The following is a 22,293-nucleotide window of genomic DNA, read 5'->3' on the forward strand; positions in this document are numbered from 1 at the left end:
GGTATCCTCATGAGTGTCCACTGATCCCTGAAATAGGTGGGAAGGACACACGGGGCGTCAAGAGGGCACTTATTTGGGGACTTAGACATGCTGAGATATGTCTTCCGTGTTTTCTAGTTTGAGCACATGTCATCTGTGTGTATTACACGACCAAGGAATGGGCAGGAAGCTCAGGAGGGTGGGAAGGAGTGGCTGGGAAAAGCCAGCCTGGGAACAGTGGCACATCAGCTGATGAACATTCTGTGGAGCTTATGGATGAGTGCATTGAGGGCTTGTGGCCGAGTTGTGGGGTAACCTGAATGCTTGCACGATAAATCTGTGCCAGGGTTGGCCATGGGTCAGCAGGCTGTTCAAGGCCCAGAGCCACCAACTGGCATGGCCACCAGCCTGACCTCTGAGAACAGAGGCCATCGGGAGGAGGACATGGCCCCAGAGCTTTCCGCCCCAAGCCTCCATTACAGCTCCCTCTCCTGGTGCAGTGATTCTCAGCTCTGGCTGCAGCTGTACACTAGAATAACATGAGGGGTCTCAAACACACATCCCTCAAGTCCACCCCAGACCATTTCCAATCTCTGCAGATGGGGACCTGCACCATGTTTTTAAGTGCCAAGAAGACTGGAAAGGGCAGCCAGGGCTGAGACCCCCTGCTCTGACTGGCTACAGAGGAAAGGCAAGTCCTCCAAAACTGTTCCAGGCCTGATGCCCAGGTGTGGCAAAGGAGCCGTGGCCAGAGCTTTGCGGAAAATGACACATTGCTTTGCCTGAAAGATCAGCCATATACATGTTCATTGCCAAAAACTTGGAAAATCCAGAAAAGTAGAGAGAAAAGCCCACCTGGGCACTGGGAGCCTTTCCCAAGGCAGGAGTGAGGAGGGAGGCCTGATAAGACCCCTGCCTGGCTGACAGCACCTGCTTTCACACAGGTGGGGAGCAGAGTGGAGCCCCCCACTGCACATTGGAAGGGTCACACTGCCACTAGGCACGGACCCCAGCCTTGCACCACCCCTCCAACAGGCCAGGGGCTTTCCTGACCCAAGCTGGGTCCTAATGGGGGGGTGTGCTGCTGAGCAGGACCACAGTGGGCAAGGCAGTGACACCTGTTTTTAGGGGTCCAGGGTTGGTGTTTGGTCTGTCCTCTCACCCAGCAGTTCCTGTGGTGTCCTTGGGAGGAGTCACTTCCAGCCTATGCAAGCCCCGGTGACCATTGCCACAGCTCCTTCCACATCCTGCAGCCCAGGGCGGGACCACCAGATGTGGGGACACACGCCAGCCCATGCGCGGCTGCTCCCCTCCAGCATGAGGAGCCAGGGCATCTCCAGCAGTGGGCTCCAGTCCTCACTTCCCTGTCTGCCCTCAGGGAGGGACGCTCCTTACAGAGCCCGGACTCCACAGAGGCAACATTCTGCACCTGTCTGGGAGAGACTGGAGAAGGCCTGGGGGATGAAGCCTGGGAGAGGATGCCTGAGCCCAGGGAAACCGGGGCGGAGCCTGGACTTAGCTTGGGGCCACTCCTTCACCTGGGTCAATATTGACATGGAGTGGGCTGGGCCTTGGAGACAAGCCAGGCAGGAACAAAGTAGGCCCCAAGCCCTGGAAACTTGCTGAGTGAGGAGGTGGTAGATTAAGGGGGGCTGGGGCAGGAAGAGGGCAGGGCTTTGCTAGCAAGGCAAACTCTGCTCAGGGCCCTTTTGACTCCTGGCAGGCCCCCTTGAAGAGGGGCGGAGGTAGGGATGGGGGTGAGGTGGTGGGACCCCTTTCCTGCTAGGGGGAGGAGGGAGGGAAAGGCTAGGCATCCCACCCTCCCATTCTTGTAGCACCCGGCTGCCTGTGAGCCTGTCCTGGGCCTCAGTTTCCCCTCTGTGTGCCTGGGGTGTGACAGCCATGAGCCGGAGGCTGCCCAGGCCAGACTCAAGGCAGTGCTGCTCATCGTGGCCTGAGGCCAGGTTCTAAGGCCAGACTGCCATCTCTCCTGGGCCTGGGATCACAGGTTACAGAGTAGGTGGTTCTGGACAGGGCAGTTCTGCCCAGGTGACATCTTCTGGTTTGCAGACACTGAGACAATTCTGAGGGGTGAGGCCTTGGAGAAGTTCTCGTGCCCCCCACTAAGCTGCTGACACTGGATTGTGCCAGCTGGGGTATCTAGCCCACAACCAAAGTGAAGAGGAGTCACCCCCTCAGCTTCTCAGAGGAGGAGGACTGAGCCCAGTAAAGGATCCAGACACACACACACACACACATACACACACACACACACACACTGGGTCAGGCGCAGGCCACAGAAACATGTCAGCAAACATTTTATTAAGCAACTGCAGTATGCCGGGCACCATTCTACACATAGGTGGACATGAGCAAGGCCCCGCCCACAGTGACTCACAGTCCAGCTGGGACACAGACACTAACCAAAGATCCCACTTAGCAAGGAGACCAGCTTCTTGGAGTACCATGATGAGGAAAGTGGTGATGTCTGAGGAGGGAGACTGCTGTGGCTAAGAAGGGCAGGAAGGGCCCTCTGCAGGGCTGCCATTTTGGCTGGGGCCTAAATGCAGTAAAGGAGCAGCTACGGGAAGATACAGAGTGGGGCTTCCAGGCACAGAAGACTGCAGTGCAAAGGTCTGCAGACAACGACCTGGGCGTCTTCAAGGGACACAAGGAATCATATTGCCAGAACGCAGTGAGCCATGCAAAGAGCGATGGGAGAGGCAGCTGGGAACGGCCATTGAGAATTTCATCCCAGTTTTAGTGGAAGCCACTGGAAGGTTTGGAGAGGGGGATGGTGTGAGTGGGTTTATGGTTAAATTCTGAGGTTAAATTTTCCCTCTAGTTAGTGAAAATCATAGACAGAAAATAGAATGGTGGTTGCAAGGGGCTGGGGGCAATGGGGAGTCTGTGTTTAATGAGTGCAGGGTTTCAGTTTTGTAAGATGAAAGAATTCTGGAAATAGTGGCAGCGGTTGCACAACAATATGAGTGTCCTTAACACCACAGAACCATATACTTAAAAGTGGATACACGTCGGGTGTTGTGGCTCATGCCTGTAATCTCAACACTTTGGGAGGCTGAGGCGGGTGGATCACTGGAGGTCAGGAGTTCACCACCAGCCTGACCAACATAGTGAAACCCCCGTCTCTACTAAAAATACCAAATTAGCCGGATGTGGTGGTACATACCTGTAATCCCAACTTCTCAGGGGGCTGAGGCAGGAGAATCACTTGAACCCAGGAGGCGGAGGCTGCAGTGAGCCAAGATTGCGCCATTGCACTCCAGCCTGGGCAACAAAAGCGAAACTTCGTCTCAAATAAATAAATAAAAGGGGATGCAATGGTAAATTTTAAGTATATCTTACTACAATTTTTTTTTTTTTTTTTTTTTTTTTGAGACAGAGTCTCCCTCTGCCGCCCAGGCTGGAGTGCAGTGGCCGGATCTCAGCTCACTGCAAGCTCCGCCTCCCGGGTTTACGCCATTCTCCTGCCTCAGCCTCCCGAGTAGCTGGGACTACAGGCGCTCGCCACCTCGCCCGGCTAGTTTTTTGTATTTTTTAGTAGAGACGGGTTTCACTGTGTTAGCCAGGATGGTCTCGATCTCCTGACCTCGTGATCCGCCCGTCTCGGCCTCCCAAAGTGCTGGGATTACAGGCTAGAGCCACCGCACCCGGCCACTACAATTTTTTACATCTTATGAAAAAAAGATTTTTTATATTTTACCACAGTGTTTTAAATCTTAGGAAAAAAGATCCCTCTGGATACTGTGGGAGGATGGCCGCAGTGGCCAGGCAGACCCAGAGACACAGAGGGAGGCTGGCTCCGGAGCACGCAGGAGGCATGAGAGGGAGGGCCAGGGCCAGGATTCACCATGAACCAGCCGCAGACTGGCCAGTGGCTTGGGGGAGACAGAAACCAAGGCAACTGCAGGTCTGGGGCCTAAGCACCCACTGGATGTTCACGCTGAACATGTTCCTGGGGCTCTGAAAGGGTAGATCTGGGACGGGCCTGAGGCAATGTTAAGTGTGAGGCCAAACGTGCCGGGAGAGATGTGACCAGATGGAAGATGGAGACTTAGGCTGGGGCAAGGTTCAGGGGAGTTGGGTCAGGGAAACGCTTGCGTTTCCATGGTATTTGCATCCTTCAGACTGGAACTGGGAAGGTAACTAGAAAACAAACAGGAGTAAAGGCCCGAGCTCTGCACCTGCTGCCATTTAGAGGCCTGAGGGAGATGGGTGGAGTGAGAGGGAAGGAACAATGGTGACTGAACCGACTGCCGACTGCCGCTTGGATGAGAGTGGGCATTGGTGACTTAGGAAAGAGCCATTACCAGGGAATTCAAGAACCAAGACCAACAGAATGGGTGGGCTGAGGGGAGATGGGGGAAGAGTCAGTGGGAAGAAGTGAGGACACAGAGTCTTCCTGGGCACAGGGACAAAAGGAGACAGGGAAAACGGTATGCACAGCTGCAGCAGATACACTGCCACTGTCACAGACAGGGTCCCTGTCCCAAGTGGGGATTGGACAGGCATGCCAGGACACAGGCACACACATGAGGTCGGACAGGCAATGGCACACATGGGGACAGACCAAGTGCCTGTGACACAGGCATCCCTTCACACACAGGGACCGTGCATCGTGTCTATTAAACACAGTCACACACTAGCTGTAGGTCCTGCTGGGCACAGACTGCCCCCGAGTCCCCAAGTCCCCAGACCCCTGTGACAGAGACCTTTGTGGGGTGAAGACTGAGCACAGGGAGAGGGTCTTGGGCAGTGGGCAGTGGTGGGCAGGCTTTAGCAGCGTGGCTTTGATGGGACGGCCCATGCTGGCTGGGCCTTGGCTGGGACTGAGGCCTGTGCCCTAAGCTGCCAAGAGGAGGTTGTGCCCCTGGAGTTTCTGGAAGGCTCTGTTTGCAGCCCCTCCACCCCGCAGTGAGAGAGAGAGAGAGAGTGGCAGTGGGTGGTAGCTGAGGTGAGGGAAAGCGGTCTTTGCTGCTAGAGCTGGACTGGCCTCTCCCATGATGGGTAGCGGGGTTCCCTGAGGAGGGCTGTGCCAGGCAGTGAGCTCACATTTGGGTAGGGACAGCAGAAATATCTAGAGGGAGCCCTGGCCACCTTCCCCTCCTGAAGTGAGCTGGGTCCCACAGAGCCGGACCCCACAGCCCCCAGCCTCAGTCCTACCTCCTCCTAAAGTTTGCTGGAGTGGCCTGGCCCTCTTGGTCCAGGGGGAGCCCGCCACCCTGGGTGAGGGATCAGGGGCCCATCTAGTACTCCAGAGAAGGAAATTCCAGTATCTTCCACACCTCACCACTTAGCCCAGTCCAGGCCTCCATCCCCTGCTCTCTCTGGCCACTGGTACCCAGGCAGTGAGACCTGGGAGACAGCCATAGCCCTGGAGAGGGCGCTGGCCCCCAGATGGCTTGCTCAATATTTGTTGACTGACTGACTGACTAAGTGAATGCCCAGCCCGCTGAGTGCTGTGTGGTGGGGTGTGTCCTGCAGGGCAGGAGCTGGGATTCAGTTACAGTGGCAGGGGCCAGGAGTAGGGAGGCAGAGACTGGCCCTGTGCCAGGCCCAGCACTGCCCACAGGCAGGGTGAAGGCGCGGGAGCAGTTTCCAGCAGGTAGGCCTGGGCAGGGTGTGGGGGGGGTTCCAGGGAACCAGTGGGGCAGAGAGTGGGCTATTGAAGTCAAGGGCATAGAGCATAGGGTCGCAGGGCTCAGGGCCACAGAGCCTTGGCGGCAGGATTGGGAGGCAGCAGCAGCCCAGCAGGTGAAAACACTGATGGGGCAGGGCCACTGTGGCAGGCAGCCCAAGGGGAAGAAAGTGGCGGATTCTGTAGAAGGGCAGGGAAGTCCATGGCCCACAGACTCAGTGTGCCTGCCTCCAACCCTGGCCCCATCCTTTCCCCTCATTCTAGAGGGCGGCACCACTCCCTGCTCCCTGGAAGTTGGGCAAGGTAATCTCCGGCTCCCTTCAACGGTACCCACAAAGGAAGGAAGGGCTCCTGTAGGGAGAGAAAGAGGCGCTGGAGGAGGGAGAGGGCTAGGAGAGAGGAGGCACCCAGGGACATGAGGGGCAGGGGGAGAGAAGAGGGTGTGTGTGAAGGGGGGAGGGAGTGCCCTGGGAAAGACAGGGGAGCCCAGGAAGAGAAGGGAAGACCTGGGGAGGGAGGGCAGGGAGGGAGACAGGAAGGGGTGTAGGGGAAAACAGGGAACCGGGAAAGGAGGAAGTGCCTGGGAAGGAAAAATGGGAGAAAAAGGGGAAGATCCCAGGGGAGAGGGGAAATCAACCGGGAGAAGGAAGAGCCAGTGGGAGGCAGGGGCACCAGGCGGGGACAGAGGGAAACCTTGGAAAAGGGGAGGCGTGGGGCATAGGGAGAGAAAGGGAAACCAGGGAAGGAACTGGGCATCTGGAAGACAAAGGAGCCCTGAGTGGAGGAAGGGCACCCCCAGGGAAGAGAAGGAGGGGCTTCTAGGAGGAAGGAGAGGAGCGGGGGTAGGAGGGTTCCCACTTGGGAAGGTGGTGAAAGGGAGTTCCCCAGAGGAAAGAGGGCAGGAGGGTTTGGGAGGTTGGAGGGGGCACTGTGAGGAGTTCCCCAGAGGAAAGAGGGCAGGAGGGCTTAGAAGGTTGGAGGCGGCACTGTGGAGAGGTAGGAGGCCCCCGATCTTTGAGCACCCATTCCCCCCTGAAGCCCAGGTGGAAGAGAGTGAACACAGATGCCATGGGAGTGGGACCTCAGCCCTTGGTGGCTGAGGGTTTGGCTCCACAGGCTGGGGCTGGATATCAGACAGGCTCCCGGCCCCCTGGGGGCTACGCTGCCCCTCCCAGTGACACCAGCCGAGTCCCAACTTTCTGGCTGCCAGTTTGACTTTCCTGTCCCCCATGGGCCCTGGTTGCCACTGTTCTGAGGCCATCCAGTAGTCTTTCTGATACTCTGTCACCGAGTTGCACTCTTCCATGAGCTACATACAGCTCACAGTTTCTGTCTGCACCTCTGGTCACTGCCTGCCTGGGCCTCTGGTAATTGTCGCTGGTCACTATTTCTGCCTGTTACTCAGTGTCCTACAGGGCCACCATTGCATGTCAACCTGCTTGCCACCCAACGTCCTCACGTTTTCTGTTGCTTGAGATCACCTTTTCATGGCCACTATGTCTGCCTATCACTCATGTCATTGTCACACCAATAGGCCATCAACTGTGGCAACAGATCCTGGGGCAGTTAGGGTGCGGGATGGCTTCCTTCTCCATTCACTTTCACTCAGTCCCGTCACAGGGCAGCACGCTTCACTCATTCAACAACTACTTACCGAGTACCTGCTGGGGGCCAGGCAGCTGGGATCCCACAGTAAACAAGAGGACAAACCCCTGCCTTCAGGAATCTGATGTTCTGGTGAGGGAGACAACAGCCAACAACCATCCTATGGTTTCCATAGGGTGCGGGAGGAGCTGTGAGCTAAACCCAGCTCTAACCCCCTAGAAGGACCGCCCACTCTGCCCCTGCTGCCCCACAGCCTCCTCTGCTCCCACCACATTTCCTTGGCTACCTGTTGGGTGTTGCCACAGTGTACTGTGAACTCACCAGGGCCAAACCAGGGCCCCTGACAAAGGTGTAAGGAATGTGAGCCACTTTATGCCACCTATTGTACCACGCCTGATTCTGTAACTCTGTCCCCTCGCCTTGTTCTGCCTGGAGCCAAGGGTGTTCCTGCTGTCGATAAGACATAGTGGGAGTGGAGGGGGAGGGGGAAGGACTAACACACCAGGGTCACCCTGAGTGAGAGATTTAGAAAGAAGTGACTTTTGGACCAAACCTCACACACAGGTTTCTGAAAGAGTGGTGCAGAGAAGCCTCAGGTAATTGAGTATGAAGTGCCAAGACATAACAAAATCGACAGAAGTGAGGGTCCCTTCCTTTCCCCAGGTACTTCTCATTCCATGTCACTGTCACTCACTGCCCTCTCATTCTCTCCCTCCTCCGCACACGCAGAACCACACAGCACAGACTCAAGCAAGCTAAATCGCTATTTGCAGAGCCTGTGGCTGTTTGCAGAGCCTGTGTTTATACAGAGTTCAGTTCTGTTTCAAGAATTTGTCAACTGAAGCAGGAGCATCACTTGAACCCAGAAGGCGGAGGTTGCAGTGAAGTGTGTTCGAATCATGCACTGCAGGCTAGGTGACAGAGCAAGACCCTGTCTCGAAAAAACTGAAAAAAAAAAATTGTCAAGTGTTTATGCCTAATCTGCCCAACCCACTCATATCAGCTGAGCCTGTCACTTGCTGCAGAATCTGTCAGTCTTCATAGTCTGTGTGCTGACATTTGTGTGTTTACAGAGCCCTGCTAACAAAAGTCATGTTCTATAATGAAGTTGTACAGGTAGCCAGGCGTTGGTCTCCAGCCTGAGAACTCTGGCTCTTGTTCCTTGCGTCATCCCATATTCCTGCTTGGCCTAGGATGGACATCAGCAAGGGCCTCCCAGCCATCCAGGGAGGCCTCCACATATGGATCACTGAGGTGAGAGGCACGACCAGATAGGAGAGTTGGTGACATGGAAGAGCGTGGGGTTTCCCACACCAGGCTTCTCCCACACCCAACTCAGAGCGTCCTCCTCCACCCCACCCCAGCGGGTGTCATGGGTAGGGATCTCCCGAGTTGTTACAGGGCACTCTCCTCTCCCAGAACCAGAAGATGGTGCCGGTACCCGAGGGGGCTTACGGGAACTTTTTTGAGGAACACTGCTATGTCATCCTCCACGTGAGTCGCTTGGGGAAGTCTGTCTGAGAGGGGTGACATGGCCCAGCACTGGGGAGACTGTGGCACAGACATCAACTCTGCCCTGGGAAGCGGCAAGTTGAGAGAGCCCCAGAATCACATCCCACAAGGTGGCGGTTACCGCTGAGGCTTCTTAGCCCTTCCCTCCCGCTTCCTGATCTCCGCGGAAGCCCCTGCCTAGCGTCTCCCCATGGCCCTTGGTACATCCTCCCCTTCTCCAGCCGCACCTCCGCCTTCCCCGCAACACATATACACAAACACCCGGACCCTAGGTTCCCCAGAGCCCGAAGGCCACGCGGGGGGCGTCCAGCGACCTGCACTACTGGATCGGGAAGCAGGCGGGTGCGGAGGCGCAGGGCACTGCGGCAGCCTTCCAGCAGCACCTACAGGAGGAGCTGGGGGGCCAGACCGTGCTGCACCGCGAGGCGCAGGCCCACGAGTCCGACTGCTTCTGCAGCTACTTCCGCCCGGGAATCATGTGAGTGCGGGGGCGGCCGCGGGCAGGACTGAGCCGTGGAGGCGGTGCCTGGACTGGGGCAGTCTTGGGATGGCCATCGTCCACATCCCTGAATGGGGAAAGCCGGGAGGGGTTAGGTAACACCTTTATTGAGATACAACTCATACACCATACGATTCACCCATTTAAAGTACACATACATGTCAGTGATTTTTAACAGTTGTGTGCAACCATCACCACAATCAATTTTAGAACATTTTCATCACCCTAAAAAGAAGTCCCATACCCCTTTGCGATCACTCCCCATTTCCCTCCAAGACCCCCATCCCCGGCCCTAGGCAACTACTCATCTACTTTGTCTATACATTTGCCTCTTCCGGGCATGTCATAGAAATGGAATCATTCAACAAGTGGTCTTCCCTGACGGACTGTTTTTGCTTAACACACTGTTTTCAAGGTTTATCCATGTTGTAGCATGTGTTATTACTTCTTTTTATTACCAAGTAATATTGCATTTTATGAATATACTACATTTTATTTATCCATTCATCACTTAATGGACATTTGGGTTGTTTCCACTTTTTGGCTGCTATGAATCTGTTTCTATGAACATTTGTATACAAGTATTTGTGTGGACAAATGTTTTCATTTCCTTTGGTATATACCTAGGAGCAGACACCAATGGTGTTTTGAGTTTGCTTTTATATTACTGTGCTGGTGGGAATATGTCTTTCGCTGTAAATTGCTTCACAGGTGTTTTAAATTAACATTTGCAATATATTTGGCAGTATAGGAAATTGATGCTATTTGATCATTTCCATTTCATACAGTTGAACCTATATATGCATATAGCATATACATGAACACATGCACACAAGCATATGCACAGATGCAGAAACACCACCCCCATGTAAGTCCACCTACAGATGGACATGTGTGAATATCCATGTTCACCTACACACATATATACTGTTGCCCATTTTCATGTACTCACCATCTAGACTTATAGGGATAAGCAAATAGACACTGTGCCCCCAAATGTATGTACATGTACACATATATGCTTGTGTCCACATGATTATGCATGGAAGTGCACTACACATGGAAATGAATGCACACTCATGCCCTATGTGTGCACCCATGTACCTATACATGCATGTGTTCACACAGATTCCCGTGCATGTATGAAGCAGGCACATATGTGCATGTGCTCACATCTGCAATCATTCATGCACATGGCAGACTGTGTTCTCACATACACAGAATGTATATACCCTCCTGCTATTTCCTCCTCAGCTACAGGAAGGGAGGCCTAGCTTCTGACCTCAAGCATGTGGAGACCAACTTTTTCAACATCCAGCGACTGTTGCACATCAAAGGGAGGAAGCACGTGTCTGCCACTGAGGTGAGGCTGCCAGGGGAGCCTCTTGACCTCTGGACTCGGCTCAGACTGGGTGTACTGAGGTATAAGGAAGTTGGAAATTGGCTGGGGCTGTGGGGAACAAGGAGCTGTCAGCATTCTCAGATGGTCTTGAACGAGGAGAATGGAGAGGACACCAAGCTTCTAGCCCCACTTCTGCCTCTACTCCCCGGACCTTATGTTTCTGCATGTGTCTCATGGACATATTGAGAACCTGGGCACAGCTACTTGGGAGGCTAAGGCAGGAGGATCACCTGAGCCCAGGAGTGATTCATGATGACACCACTGTACTCCAGCAGCTTGGGTGACAGAGAAAGACCCGACCCTGTCTCTAAAATCAAAAAAAGAACTTGGGCAGATGGGGCAGACGATATGGCACCTGTGAATGGTCCTTGTTAGCAACACAGTGAGAGGTGGTGCAAAACTTGGGGAGTGCATAACCTCACACTCTCTCACACACGTTGTCATTGTCACCCATATGCACACACACTGTCTCCCATTGTTATCCCCAGGTGCTCCTCTGGTCCATTTAGTGCCCTTGTGCAAATCAGAACACAGTGTCCCTTTCTTCCATCTGTCAGGAAATTACAGGAAAGTACTGGTTTTGTTAGAACAAAACATTTTGCTGCCATCTGGCCAGAATTTGGTGTAATGAACATTCAGGTATACAACATCTACAGTGTGAATGGTAACCCTTGAGGTATGCAAGTGAGTCTGCATAGGCAGCCTGTGACACACAGACAATCCCACATAGGCTCAGCATGTCACCCACAGACCCAGTGACCATACATCCCTGGTCATTCAGGGACACCATGAAGGCCTATGTTTCTCCTATTATCCTGGCATAATTATCTAAAGTACTCCCTTTTACTCTCAAAAGTGTGTCCGTTTGGAGACTATCTTCATCCATACATATACACTGTCACCATGAGCACACACACTTCTTCACATGTGATGTACCCACATACATATGTGTGTATATGCACACACACAAAAGATAAACAGATACACCCCACCTGTATACATGTGCACATGTACACATGTACAGCAACAGACATGCACTGAGTGAGAAGTGTCATAAGTCGTGTACACCCTGTGAAATGCAGCATTATCTACAGTCACACATGCCTAGTACACCCAGTTGCATACAGCTTCATGCACACGTGACACATCCCGGCTATGCTCCCCTCTAGCGGATGCTGGTGGTATGACACTCTGTCTCCCTCCCTGCTCCTCCTTGCTCTGGCAGGTGGAGCTCTCCTGGAACAGCTTTAATAAGGGGGACATCTTCCTGCTGGACCTAGGCAAGATGATGATCCAGTGGAATGGGCCCAAGACCAGCATTTCTGAGAAGGCTCGGGTCAGTGTCTGCCCAAGGAACTGGGGAGTATGGGGCTTGGGGGGGAATGGTCCTCCAGGTGCCCATCCTCCAGCCACCCCAAGAGGCGGGCTTGGCTCTCTGCTACAACCCAAGAAACGTCTACAAGTTACAAGCTGAGTTCAGACCCTGCACTGTTGGTGTCCCCCTGGATGCCAGGATGAGGGGACACCAGCCCTTCTCCCCACCAGCCTCTGGGAGCTGAGTAGTGACAGGAGAAAGCTGTGCTGTGAGGGGGCACACTGGTGACACCCTGACTGCCAGGTTCTCTCCTGCAGGGGCTGGCCTTGACCTACAGCCTTCGGGACAGGGAACGTGGTGGTCGTGCACAGATTGGTGTAGTGGATGATGAGGCCAAAGCCCCGGACCTCATGCAGATCATGGAAGCTGTGCTGGGCCGCAGGGTGGGCAGCCTGCGTGCCGCCACACCCAGCAAGGATATCAACCAGCTGCAGAAGGCCAGTGTCCGTCTGTACCAGTAAGTACCCTTGGGGTGGGCAGGGGTGAATGGGACAGTCCAGGATTCCGTGTCCATCACTACTACAATAACATGGCATCTCTAGAAAGCCCTCCAGCAAAGGCTGCTGGGTTTCTGGGACATGGCATAGGGACCATGGGCCCAGCCTGTACTCTTCCATGGTGTGCGGCTGCCTTGCTGAGAAACCTGTTGTACATACAGGGGGACTGTGGTGCCCTGCTAGGGTCAGGCAGCTGCCTAAAGCTCCACAGCAAGGCTGCGGTCAAGTCAAGACTACAACTCAGGGCTCCAGCCCCCATGCCTTCTGTCTCTGAGGGGCTGGGGTGAGGTCCTAAGAGGGGCTGGAGTGGCTGGGTCAGGGAGGGGCTGGGCTGGTCACTCCTGGGTTCCTGTTCCCCCAGTGTCTATGAGAAGGGCAAAGACTTGGTGGTCGTGGAGTTGGCGACCCCCCCACTGACCCAGGACCTGCTGCAGGAGGAGGTGAGGAAGTCCTGGCCCCAGCTATTCGCATCCTTCCCCGCCCACAACCCCAGCCCAGTCTGGACCACCTACTGACCAGCCCTACCCTTGCTCCCAGGACGTCTACATCCTGGACCAGGGTGGCTTCAAGATCTATGTGTGGCAGGGACGCATGTCTAGCCTCCAGGAGAGACAGGCTGCCTTCAGCCGGGCTGTGGTGAGCCCCCGGGCTCTGTCTGAGAGGAACAGAGCACTGCCCTGCTGTCTGAGTGGGGAGACAGCGCTGCCCCGGGGTCCAAGGGAGGAATCAGCGCTCCCCTGGAGTTTGAGTTGGGAAATCCTATGCTGGAGTCTTAAAAGGGAGGTAGCCCTGCCTTGGGAGCCCTGAGAGTGAAGACCAGGTGGCCACTGAGAAACCATGTATAAAAGGGGCACGTGGCCCTGCCTTCAGGTGTGGGGCCTTACTGACTGGGCGGCCCCGCTTTCTGAGGGTGGGGTTGGGGAGGAGACGGGGCTCTTTCTGGGGTCCATGAGGGTTGACATGGCCTGTCCTGCCCGAGGCCTGGACTAAGGGGACCCTGCCTGCCCTCAGGGACCTCAGAGAAGTTGGTGGTGACAGAGTCAGTTCGTTAATGGGGTCATGAGCTCGGTTAATTAACGCTTCTTGGAGCTCGGCTGTCCCAGAGCTGTAGGTCCCCAGGGGCGGGAGTGGAGCAGTGGACTCTCGGGTCGCAGGACTAACAGTGCCTTCCGCCCCAGGGCTTCATCCAGGCCAAGGGCTACCCGACCTACACCAACGTGGAGGTGGTGAACGACGGCGCCGAGTCGGCCGCGTTCAAGCAGCTCTTCCGGACTTGGTCTGAGAAGCGGAGCAGGAACCAGAAGCTCGGCGGGAGGGGTGAGCGGGCGGGGCGAGCGGGCGGGGCGGGACTGGCGGGGCGGGACTGGCGGGGCGGGACTGGCGGGGCGGGACTGGCGGGGCGGGACTGGCGGGGGCGGGGCGGGACTGGAGGGGGCGGGGCCTGGCAGTAACTGGCAACTCGGCGGGATGGGTGAGCGGGCGGGGCGGAGCCGGAGGGGGCGGGGCCTGGTCTGCACGGGGCGGAACAGAACCTTCTCAGGACGAGGAAAGGGGCGTGGGCGGCGGAGGACGGGGCGGGACCTGGAATCTCGGAGGGATGGTTGAGGAGTGGGCGGGGCGGGGATGGTGTGGGAGGGGGTGGGGCCGAGGGCGCCACTGACACCTGCTGCCCCACCTTCAGATAAATTGATTCATGTAAAGCTGGACGTGGGCAAGCTGCACACCCAGCCTGAGTTAGCGGCCCAGCTCAGGATGGTGGACGACGGCTCTGGGAAGGTGGAGGTGAGGGGCACTGGGTTAGCTGGGGGAAGATGGGCACACAGGGGTGAGCTTTGCCTACAGGTAAACGGTATGACTGCTATCTGATGTGACCCAGGTGCATATCCATACACAATCAGGGACACCAAGGCACACGTGTACATTTACACACTCTTCTAACAGGCAGTTCATAAGTTCATACATAGTCACACCTAATCATATACAGCCATAGGCACTCACATAACACAGACACACAGTAGAGTAACACTTGGACCCTTAAATTCGCCCTGTCGTCACATGTAGGACAAAATCAAACATATGCTTATACAGACACACACACATACATAGTCACAGCCAAGTACACAACTGCAAATATGAAGCTGCAAAAACTCTGCATCAGACATGACCACAGTCACACACAACCATCAATCCACAGAGACACACCAACACAGACACACGATCACACATAATCATAGCCCCACACACTCAACCCCAGCTCATAGCCATACACTGTCAACCACTCATCTGGTCTCAGTCCAGTGTCCTGCGAGACACAGAGGTTGAGGGCCACTTCCAGGCTGTGTATAGTGTGGGGTTGTATCTTGACTTACTGGCTGACCCCCTAGGCAGAGCCCTGAATTTTTTAGGCCCTAGTTTTTAAATAAAATGGAGTCAGAAACTGTGGTCCCATCTGGCCCCAAAGCTGATGTGGGGATCCTGTGGAACTGTGGGAACAGAACTGCTGGGCCTATGCAAGGGGTCCTAGTTCTCGAGGTAGGTGGAGGTCAGAGAAAACCAAGATTTCTTCTTCCTTTGCCCTAATATGGATGGACAGAAGTGATGAGTGGAAAGAGACTGAGAGAAGAGAAGATGGGGCAAGGGGGAAGAAGGGGGAGACAGGGAAAGAGGAAGACAGGGAAGGAGCGCAATGAGAGACAGAGAAAAAAAGACTGGGAAGGACAGGGGATGAGGAGGAGACAGAGGGAAGGGAGGCGGAGGTGGGATGGAGGAAGAGCAGGGAGAGATGGGGTACAGGGAGAAGAGAAGGGGGGTCAGGAATAGATGGGATACACAGAGAGATACAGAGAGCCAGATAGTGGGAGCGGGAGACAGGAAAGCAGAGGGAAAGGCGAGGGACGGAGGGAAAGAGAGCTCCGGAATTGAGGCGCCAAGCACAAAGTCAGGGAGGGGATCCCTCCTGGCAGGCAGTGGACAGGCAGGCAGAGAGAGGGCCTGAGCCAGGGGTCCTGGCTGCCCGGTAAGTGCCAAGTGGCCTGTGGTCAGGTCAGCCCCTTTTGTAAAAGACAGGGCTCTGGCTGCTCTGGGCTGGAGGTCAGCTTCCCAGGGACAACTGTCAGGGTCAGTGTGGGAAAGGACACCCAGGCCTTGTCTCCTGCCATGCAGAGGTGAGGTAAGGGAGGTGTCATCGTCCCCAATATACAGGTGGGAAAGGCCTGAAGCTTAGAACGATGTCACTGCTAACACAGGGCCTATCTGGGATTTGACCAGAGTCTGCCTGGCTCCAGGCTCTGCCACCCACAGGAAGAAGAAACTACACTAACAGATGTGAGACAGTGTTTGCCCTTCAGTCTTTGAACAGGCTTTGTGTTTTCTAAATGACACTTGAAAAAAGGGAATTCATTCAAGAGCTCCAAGGCTTCCCTTTCCGCCTGGCTTCTGTTGCCCTGGCCTGAGCAGCAAGCAGCTGGGAGGGGACCGAACTGCCCCTAACCAGGGCTGTGGCTGGGGGGGTTGGGACTAGGGCTGGGCACGTAGCTGGGATTGGGTCCATCTCCCAAGTGTGGTGGGTTTCAGAGGTCCATGAGGAAAGGGTCGCCTGCAGATCCTTGTTCAAGCCCAGCACAAAGCCCGGAATGGGCCTGGAGCTGAGGGTGGGCCCCTGGCCTTTGTGGATGAGGAAGGCCTCGGAGGCTGGGGAGAGCTTTCCAGTTGGGTGCAGGATGGGTGGGCTGGTTCAGGAAGAGCAGCCATCTGTGCCCATCGGTCCCTTATTCCCCAGGTGTGGTGCATGGAGGACTTACGCAGGCAGCCCGTGGACCCTAAGCGTCATGGACAGTTGTATGCAGGCAACTACTACCTTGTGCTCTACACGTACCAGAGGCTGGGCCGTGTCCAGTACATCCTGTACCTATGGCAGGTGAGCCAGCCTGAGGGAGGCGGCACTCACCTTAAAGCCCAAGGGCTGGGCTCTGGGAGTGAGATGTGAGAGCTGGGCCAGGCCCTCACTCACTGCCCCTACCTGCAGGGCCGCCAGGCCACTGCAGATGAGATCAAGGCCCTGAACAGCAATGCTAAGGAGCTGGACGTCATGTATGGTGGCGCCCTAGTGCAGGAGCATGTGACCATGGGCAGCGAGCCCCCCCACTTCCTCGCCATCTTCCAGGGCCAGCTGGTGATCTTCCAGGTAGGTCTCACCTTGCCCCTCTGGCCACAGCCTGCCCAGTTCTGCGTGGGCCATGGCCCCCGCACACACTTCTAAGCACTTTCTCTTTGGGCCTGGGGCCTGCTTCTCATCCCCTAGTTTCCCAGAGCTTGTCTAAGGCCCAGGAGCTCCAAGGTTGGCCCCTGCCTGACTTACCCTCCCCAGTCCCAGAGCCAGATGAGGAATTTGAGTTGAAAGGGAGCCAGAGGCTTGCCTGGGGCCACACACTGGCAAACCTGGTCCCCACTTTCCACCTCCAAGGCCTGAGCACCCATGCCCCTACCACTCAGAGATGGGGGGGAAGGTTCATTTAGAAAGGGTCTGTCCCTATCCCAGACTGATGGCATTCCTGCACTCCACGCTTAGAGCATCCTATACTCCTCATGTGAAATCACCAGTGAGGGCCGTGGTAGTTTCAAGCAAGGGTCCCTGAGCTCTGAGGTAATATGTCCCACACTGGGACAGGAAGGCGCCCCCGGGAGCCCTTGCCCAGCCTGAGGCCTTGTTCTCCTGTAGGAGAGAGCTGGGCACCATGGAAAGGGGCAGTCAGCGTCCACCACGAGGCTTTTCCATGTGCAAGGCACTGACAGCCAAAACACCAAGACCATGGAGGTGCCAGCCCGTGCCTCGTCCCTCAACTCCAATGACATCTTCTTGCTGGTCACAGCCGGCGTCTGCTACCTCTGGTTTGGGAAGGTACCCACAGCACTGACCACTTGACTCATGCCCAGAGGTAGTGGTGCCAGGCTGGGGGTGGGTCCTCTCCATAGGGGATGCAGACTTTGAGTCCAGCCTCAGATAGGCTGATGGGGGGAATGGGGAGGGGAAGAAGCCACAGTGTCCCCTCTGGAACTTGGGGAAAGTTACAAAGTTACAGGTGGACCTGAGAGTCTACAGGTCAGAGCCAGGCCCAGGCCGCCGCCTCCTTACTGCCTAGAGCACAGGGCATGTCCCTTCCCAGGTCTCTTGGGAAAAGGAGGGGCCTATGCCAGTTTGCTGGAGTTTTCTCTATTTTCAGCATAAACTATGACTGACCCTCTAAGCCTGGGAGCCTCCCATCCCCTGCTCTGGACCTTGTGAGGGTCCCAGACCCTGTGATCCAGATCAGCTGGAGACACAGGCCTGGAGGGTGAGGAAGATGCCTTGTTCACCGGTGCCCTGCCGTCAGCTTAGGCCTCCTGTGACCTGGCCCCAGCCCCACCCCATACACCCCGTGAATGGCATATGGGGCTGGAGGTGAAGGCCCTTCCTCGTACAGGGCCTGAGCCATCTCTTTGCCTGCTAGGGGTGTAATGGTGATCAACGTGAGATGGCACGAGTGGTGGTCACTGTCATTTCCAAGAAGAACGAGGAAACAGTACTGGAGGGTCAGGAGCCTCCCCACTTCTGGGAGGCCCTGGGAGGCCGGGCCCCCTACCCCAGCAAGAAAAGGTAACAGGGTTGGGAGGAGAGTGTTCTTACGCAGAGGAGGAATTGAGGCCCAGAGAGGAGGGTGGGTGACTGGGGTTCACACAGAGAGCTGGAGAGACAAGACTAGAACTGGGGACTCTCAGCTTCCCACTCACAGAGACTCCCAGGAGCACAGCCCGCCCTTCACTCCCAAGCCTGGGTAACTTGGGTCTCGAAGATGCTGGGGAGGGTGGGGGCAGTGGCGCTCTCTGCTGGCAGAATCCCCTCCCTGCATTGTCCTGGTCCTGGGCCAGGGGACAAAGCACCCTACAGTCCTCAGGGGTCACGGTGCCCAGTGTGTGTGTAGAAAGTGTCATATGATGTATCGGTATACAGTGCGTGTGGATGTGCAAGAACAGGTGTATTCTGGGTGTTGTGTGTGTGGTGTGTAAATGGACAGGGTTTGTGTGGCAGGTAGGAGTGAGGCCTCAAGGGGAGGAGGGAGCTGAGTCCTGCTTACTCTTGGTCTGCCTGTGGGGCTTGGTTTATGTGCTGCACTCCCCGCAATTCTCCTGAGCTCAGTACTCCCGCCTCCTTCTCCCAGCCTGGCTTCCCCTCCTTCCACTTTGGGCTGGAGACCTACTCTCTGCCAGGGGTGGGCTGAGGAGCTCCTCCCATCCCAGGGAGGGCGAGACTCCAGCTCAGGCCCTCCCCTTGCCCTGCAGCCCTCTCCTAGGGGAATTCATGGGATACCTTGCATCACAGCTGGGTGGGGCGAGAGCTTTCTCCATGAGCAGAGAGGGATCCTGCACCCAGAGCAGAGCAGAGTGCTCGGGGAGCAGACCATGGGGCTCAGAGGAGGGCCCAGAGCTCCCACTCCTGAGAATTGGCTTCCCAGCCCCTGGGATGGGGCACTTGTGCCATGGGCTGGGGTGCCTCTCTGCGTGGCTCACAACCTTGCTGTCCGTGCTGGCCAGGCTCCCTGAGGAGGTCCCCAGATTCCAGCCACGACTGTTTGAGTGCTCCAGCCAGATGGGCTGCCTGGTCCTGGCAGAAGTGGTGTTCTTCAGCCAGGAGGACCTGGACAAGTATGACATCATGTTACTGGACACCTGGCAGGAGGTAAAGTGGCCACCCCTGCCTGGTGGGGCTGTGAACGGGAGTGTGTCTGTTTGTGTAACTGGGTGTGTGTGTATCTAGCCATCTGACTCTGTACATAGGGTTGTGGGTGAGTCTGCGTGACCTTGTCACTGAGCAACTACATTGTGGTGCATATGAGACCATGGATGAGTGTGTGTCACCAGGTGGCAGCACTGAGACTCTGGGAGACTAGGAGTGTGTTGGAACTCAGGGGTAACTGAGACCATGTTTGCAGTTGTGTGCGGCTCTGTGTGCCTTATGATACTGTGTGTGGCTCCAGCGACAGTACCTGCGGCCGAGCATGTGTCAGTGCTGCATGAGTGACTGTGAGTGGAACACCCAGTCGCATCATTCATGTGTGTGGCTTGGTGTGAGCGTTTGCCTTCGTGCACCTGTGTGTGACACTTTGTTAGTGACTGTGAGGTCACATGATGCTAGAACTGACCAGACCAGTGGCAACTGGTGAAAATGCGTCTGTGAGAGAGACTGTGACTGGCTGTGGGCGAGTGATAGATGGGTGTGTTTGTGGGTCTGTGTTTCTGTGCACAGTGGTGTAACTGGCTGGGTGTGCGTGGCTGTGTAAACAAGTGTTGTTGTGTTTACGTGCAGCTGTGTCTGACAACAGTGGATGACTGTGTGGCTATGGTTTGCTATCTGGCTGTGTGGCGATGGATGACTGTGTGACTGTGTAAGCTGCCATAATGTGTGTTCTCTGTGTCTCTGTGGGGCCATGTCTGCAGCACTGTTTGAATTGGTGATGAAGCTGTGTGCTCCCATCTCACTCAGAACAAACCCAGAGCTCTTACCACAGCCCTACGTGACCTGGCCAGCCCCAACTCTTTGACCCAATTTCCCCCCGCACCCCTCCACTGCTTCTGCTGCAGCCACAATGGCCTCCTTGTGTTCCCTGAACATGCTGGGCACACGGCCACCTCGGGGCTTTTACACTGGTTGTTTTTTCTGGTTAGGACACTTTTCCTCCAGACATACATGTGACTTGCTCTCTCATGAAAGCTCCATAAGAGCAGGGATTTTTGTCCATTTTCTTTCATTGTTGACTCCCCAGAGCCTAGACCAATGCCCGGCACACAGTAGGTGCTCAGTAAGTGTTTGTGGATTGATCTCCAGGTAAACCATGCAAGAAAAAAAAGACGTGTGGGTTGAATATGTGTGCATGCATGTATTCCTGTGATCTTCTCGTGTGTTCACGGGTGTGTGGGTATGGCCGATTGCTGGATGTGTCTGCCTGGCCAGGGATCTGTATGTGGGGTCCTGTCTGGGACAACTGATGGACAGGGAGTAGACAGGAAGGGGTCCGCTCTGGGCAGCCCTTCCACCTGCCCAAGGCCAGGCCCCCTCTGTGGCCCAGATCTTCCTGTGGCTTGGGGAAGCTGCAAGTGAGTGGAAGGAGGCAGTGGCCTGGGGCCAGGAGTACCTGAAGACCCACCCAGCAGGGAGGAGCCCGGCCACACCCATCGTGCTGGTCAAGCAGGGCCATGAGCCTCCCACCTTCACTGGATGGTTCTTCACTTGGGACCCCTACAAGTGGACCGTGAGTGAGGCCTGAAACCCCCAGCCCCACCCTAATTTGGGGGGAGAGGAGCCTGACCTGGGCCAATGGAATGAAGAGGCATTGCCCTGGCTGGGGATTGCCAGTGTGTGCATGAGACCTGGTCTTGTCCTCAGGCCCCTCCTGACTCCCACCGGTGCCCCTTCCTCCTGCCCTGGCCCTGATACTTGCCCCTATTCTTGCTCCAGAGCCACCTGTCCGACACGAAAGTGGTGGAGGGCAGCCCGGCAGCAGCATCAACCATCTCTGAGATAACAGCAGTGAGTCCTGGGGCCCCTAGCCTTCCCCACAGTGACCTGGGCTCTGACCGCATGGTCCTGATGGGCAGAGGAAGTGCCAGGCCCTGGTAGGTGGGAGGGGCTGCAGTTGGAGGCAAGAGGCCTGTGGGTTCAGTGCAGCCTCCCTGTGGGCTACCGATTCCCCATCTTCCCCAGCCTGAGGCTCCTCTCTGGACAGGAAGTCAACAACTTCCGGCTATCCAGATGGCCGGGCAATGGCAGGACAGGTGCCGTGGCCCTGCAGGCCCTCAAGGGCTCCCAGGACAGCTCAGAGAATGAGCTGATGCGGGGCCCCAAATCGGGTGGCACCAGAACCAGCAGCTCTGTCAGCAGCACCAGCGCCACAATCAACGGGGGCCTGCGCCGGGAACAACTGATGCACCAGGCCGCTGAGGACCTGCCAGAGGGCGTGGACCCTGCCCGCAGGGAGGTGGGCGCCCAAGACCCCCGCCACTCACTGCCCCAGCACCAGTGCATCTGACACTGAGCTGGAGGAGCCCGAGGCAGGATCCACTGGTGGCGTGCAGTGGGCAGCTGCCCTGGGAGATGTGTCTTCTAGTTGGGGTGGTGGGCAGACAGATGTCTGGGAGTCCTAAGCCCTGGATGACGCTCCTGAGTGGGGCAGGATTCTGGGCTCAGATGACACCCTCCCCTGTACCTCCCCCTCTCTCCCCTGCCCAGTTCTATCTCTCAGACTCTGACTTCCAAGATATCTTTGGGAAATCCAAGGAGGAATTCTACAGCATGGCCACGTGGAGGCAGCAGCAGGAGAAAAAGCAGCTGGGCTTCTTCTGACCCCAAGCCCTCTCGACTGCCCCTACCCCCCCCCACCCCAACATACCTACAATGCTGGGGAGGCCCTGCTTCCACTCCCCTCAGAGGCTTCTGGTCATCCTCTGCTTGTCAGTAAAAGCAGGCAGTCCATACAAGGTGTGGTATGCATGCTTTCAAGCCCGGGCCACTCAGCAGGTCCACCTCTCAGAGGAAGGGGCCTCCAGGGCTGGCGAGTGTGAGCTCTCAGTGCCACCCCACAGAGGGGTTTATTTCTCATTGGTCTCTGCAGATACCCCCCGCCCTACTCAACTGTGTGCAAGGAAGGTAGAGAGTGAGGTGCTGAGGCTCCAGCACTCTAGGACATGGGGACACACACACACACACACACACACACACGCTTCACAGGGGATTTT

General features: G+C 56.1%; 1 protein-coding gene across 16 annotated transcripts; it reads left to right on the forward strand.

The window, feature by feature from the left end:
* The first annotated feature begins 1,650 nt into the window (after positions 1–1,650).
* Positions 1,651–22,032, forward strand: VILL (villin like). Of its 16 annotated transcripts, none has more exons than XM_077992158.1 (21): positions 5,562–5,605; positions 5,903–5,941; positions 8,352–8,497; positions 8,663–8,737; positions 9,028–9,233; positions 10,509–10,617; positions 11,882–11,992; positions 12,289–12,488; positions 12,890–12,968; positions 13,066–13,164; positions 13,707–13,845; positions 14,210–14,310; positions 16,307–16,444; positions 16,553–16,711; positions 17,246–17,425; positions 18,015–18,160; positions 19,096–19,240; positions 20,628–20,810; positions 21,017–21,088; positions 21,285–21,536; positions 21,788–22,032. In XM_077992158.1, the coding sequence occupies exons 3-21, from the start codon at positions 8,438–8,440 to the stop codon at positions 21,899–21,901; spliced, it is 2,568 nt and encodes an 855-aa protein (XP_077848284.1). In that variant the 5' UTR covers positions 5,562–5,605; positions 5,903–5,941; positions 8,352–8,437; the 3' UTR covers positions 21,902–22,032. The 16 variants fall into 16 exon arrangements, 14 of the variants coding, with proteins under 14 accessions (XP_077848277.1, XP_077848281.1, XP_077848275.1 ...); XM_077992150.1 differs by lacking the exon at positions 5,903–5,941 and adding an exon at positions 7,259–7,375 and having other exon boundaries at positions 5,582–5,605; positions 21,017–21,174; positions 21,263–21,536; XM_077992154.1 differs by lacking the exon at positions 5,903–5,941 and adding an exon at positions 7,259–7,375 and having other exon boundaries at positions 5,582–5,605.
* Positions 22,033–22,293: the final 261 nt, after the last annotated feature.

This window comes from Macaca mulatta, chromosome 2 (genome assembly GCF_049350105.2).
Source record: "Macaca mulatta isolate MMU2019108-1 chromosome 2, T2T-MMU8v2.0, whole genome shotgun sequence".
Classification (NCBI taxonomy): domain Eukaryota; kingdom Metazoa; phylum Chordata; class Mammalia; order Primates; family Cercopithecidae; genus Macaca; species Macaca mulatta.

What these genes read in the sequence shown, in the direction of transcription:
- VILL (XM_077992151.1), top strand. Translation starts at nt 8,438, where the DNA reads ATGGACATCAGCAAGGGCCTCCCAGCCATCCAGGGAGGCCTCCACATA. An exon ending in TCCACATATGGATCACTGAG is followed by an intron (nt 8,498 to 8,662) that starts GTGAGAGGCACG and finishes CTCCTCTCCCAG; the next exon opens with AACCAGAAGATGGTGCCGGT. An exon ending in CCAGAAGCTCGGCGGGAGGG is followed by an intron (nt 13,846 to 14,209) that starts GTGAGCGGGCGG and finishes CCCCACCTTCAG; the next exon opens with ATAAATTGATTCATGTAAAG.